Source organism: Pocillopora damicornis, chromosome 8, assembly GCF_964200805.1.
Source record: "Pocillopora damicornis chromosome 8, jaPocDami1.2, whole genome shotgun sequence".
Taxonomy (NCBI): Eukaryota; Metazoa; Cnidaria; class Anthozoa; order Scleractinia; family Pocilloporidae; genus Pocillopora; species Pocillopora damicornis.
The window spans coordinates 7,639,898-7,642,397 of NC_142677.1; the positions used below are offsets into that span (position 1 = coordinate 7,639,898).

At 39.1% G+C, this 2,500-nt stretch overlaps 1 protein-coding gene across 2 annotated transcripts in view; it reads right to left on the reverse strand.

Annotated features, from left to right (window-relative positions):
- The window catches only part of LOC149041226 (DBH-like monooxygenase protein 1), a 10,981-nt gene extending 10,513 nt beyond the window's left edge, over window positions 1-468 (reverse strand). For both annotated transcript variants that reach the window (XM_089180120.1, XM_089180119.1), the window contains exon 1: window positions 1-468. This exon is cut by the window's left edge and continues 55 nt beyond it. In XM_089180120.1, coding sequence (XP_089036246.1) covers window positions 1-215 — 215 coding nt within the window. In that variant the 5' untranslated portion in view covers window positions 216-468.
- Between the last annotated feature and the right edge of the window lie 2,032 nt (window positions 469-2,500).

Sequence of the window (2,500 nt, forward strand, 5' to 3'; positions counted from 1 at the left end):
ATATTTCCATTACCCGAAGAGATGCCGAAACCAACCCACCCTGTTGTTGCTGCTTGAACGGCAAAGGATAAGGTTTTATTTTCCCAGTTCACCGTCCAGAACAGTTTCATTTTCTCGTAAGTATCTAAAACTGCTTCGTGAGCAAACTCAGCAGACAAATCAGCGCCATTGGCAGGGACCAAAGCTGAAATTGCTATCAACATTAAGGAGAACATGTTGCCGGCATAAGCTCGCTGCCGCTCTTTTGACAACTAAACTTGGAGGACGTCACTAAATATTACGTAGATCGTTTTGTTTCTAAGAGACAGATGCACGTGGGGATCATGAACTCATTATGATTGGGCACACACCTTACCCCACGACCTCTAGAACTGCCCTCCTAAATTAGGAAACTAAGGTCAAACCAACGCTGACGGCCATCCCTCTACAACGACCACCTCTTCGCACCGAACATTTTTATTTTTCCCTGAATGACAGTTCACTTGGGCCTTTTTCCCTCTTGACACTCTTCACAAGGCAAAGGCCGCTAAGGTGCTGCGTGAATGCTGCATAACATCTCCATTACCATAAGTTAATCACTAAGTGGACGTTTGACAAAGTAAAATGCGTGACAAATCAATCGGGCACACAATCCTTGACAGTGTTATACAGAGGCGTAATAAATGTCTGTGTAACTAAAAACAGCTGTTCTGCAAACTTGTATCTAATCATTCTGTATCACTCGTTTCGTTTTGTTATTATTCTGAACATGAGCTTTTGGTTTCCGAAGAATTTCTCTGCTTTGATTCAGTTACCTTTTTTTATTTTGTACGTGTCTTGGTGTTGTTGTTGATTTTGCTTTGCTCAGTTGCTTTGTTTTGTTCTTTTTTTTTTAAAGAAGTTAGAATGCTCTGCCCTTCAGAAAAAACAGAATTCACGCTGCACGTACCCTCAATTAACCGCTACCTAACGACAAAATTTTCGTTCCTTTCTTCCAAAGTTAGACTTTGTAGAGAGGTTCGAACAGTAGATGAACAGTAATGAAGGTGGATGTGAAGATAAACTTCCCTTGTTGCCTGGTAGTAAGTTCCCTTGATTAAGCCAGAACTTCAAACGGAGGATCAGATAGATTGAATCCCCAGTACCATCTTAATTGATCGTGCCTAACGACATTAATATCCATGTTTATAGCTGGAATAGAGAGCAACTAATGCCCCAGTTTGTTGATGCTAACTTAAAAACTGAGAAGCATGAAATAGCGATATCTTGTTGGTTGTCAGGGAGGGAGCACAATCTGTGGTTGGTTTAGTGCGACCTCCTTTTATGTCCGAGATTTCCGAGGGTGAAACTACGATAGGAGGAGTGTAATCTTTGTCGTGTTTCCATCATTTTAAAAGGAAAAGTTTGTGTAATTATTGCATTAGTAGTTTCACACTAACAACACACAAATACCCGATACATGCTGACTGGATAAACAAGCACATGATATATAAACTTTGACAAGAACCAATCAGAATAAGACTAACTTTTTCTCTTTGATTCAGTCTTCGGCGAATCATGATGCATTTCTTAAACAACCCATACCTTATTTCATCATGTGAATTCTAGTCTGAAACACGCGACGTGCTACAAATGAGACCGGATACGCGCTGATACAACCTGTCTGATAAGATTGAGTATTCTCATTACCTGTTTGAAGATTTGAAGAAGTTACAGATTCATTACACTTCTCGGAGTGAAAGGGTTAATGGCCTCTGCTAATTACCTAGGTAAAAATAAAAAAAAAATTTACAGAGGTTGGCAGCTATGCTGCAACAACGCCAATGCTTTGAAAACCTGAGTAGTGTTTTTTACTCATCTTTTGTTTGACAAGACACGCTAAATATAGAGATTCAAGTGAAATGTTAATGATAACACCGCAGGTCACTGAAAAGCACATCATTAACCGAGAAGTTTGCCCAAGAATTGAACGAAAATTTAAATAGATCAACTGACCCTGTACACGCTACTTTTACGAAATGAGTCAGAGTAGATAAACCTACCGTATTTCACTTAAGCGCTCAATAGTTTCTACTTCTTTTGTTCTCTTTGAAAACCCAAAGGGCGTTTGCGCTTAATATTAAAAGTTTGCAAGGTCAGAGTTACAGCTGCCCTAAAACCACATACTCTGCCTTATCAACGAAAAGTCCAGACACCACCTTTGAGGTTTTGCATTTCATTCAATCCCACTTTGAGGGTTGTAGCATCATCACCTGGTTTTACAGGGTTGTGTGACACAGAGGTATGCGTCAAACAAGGGTATTAAATGGAATCATACTTTTTCGGGTGTAACTCTTATCACTTCAACGCGAAAATTTTAATAACACAGAATCTTTGACTCAGATTAAATCTACTTAGAAATGTTTGAAAATAACACATATTGAAGGAACTTACGTTTCTGAATTCACGGAGAAAACAAAATGGGGAAAGAACGTTTATTTTTTCGTAAACCTTTTCAAAACTTTTGATAGAGTCACCACTT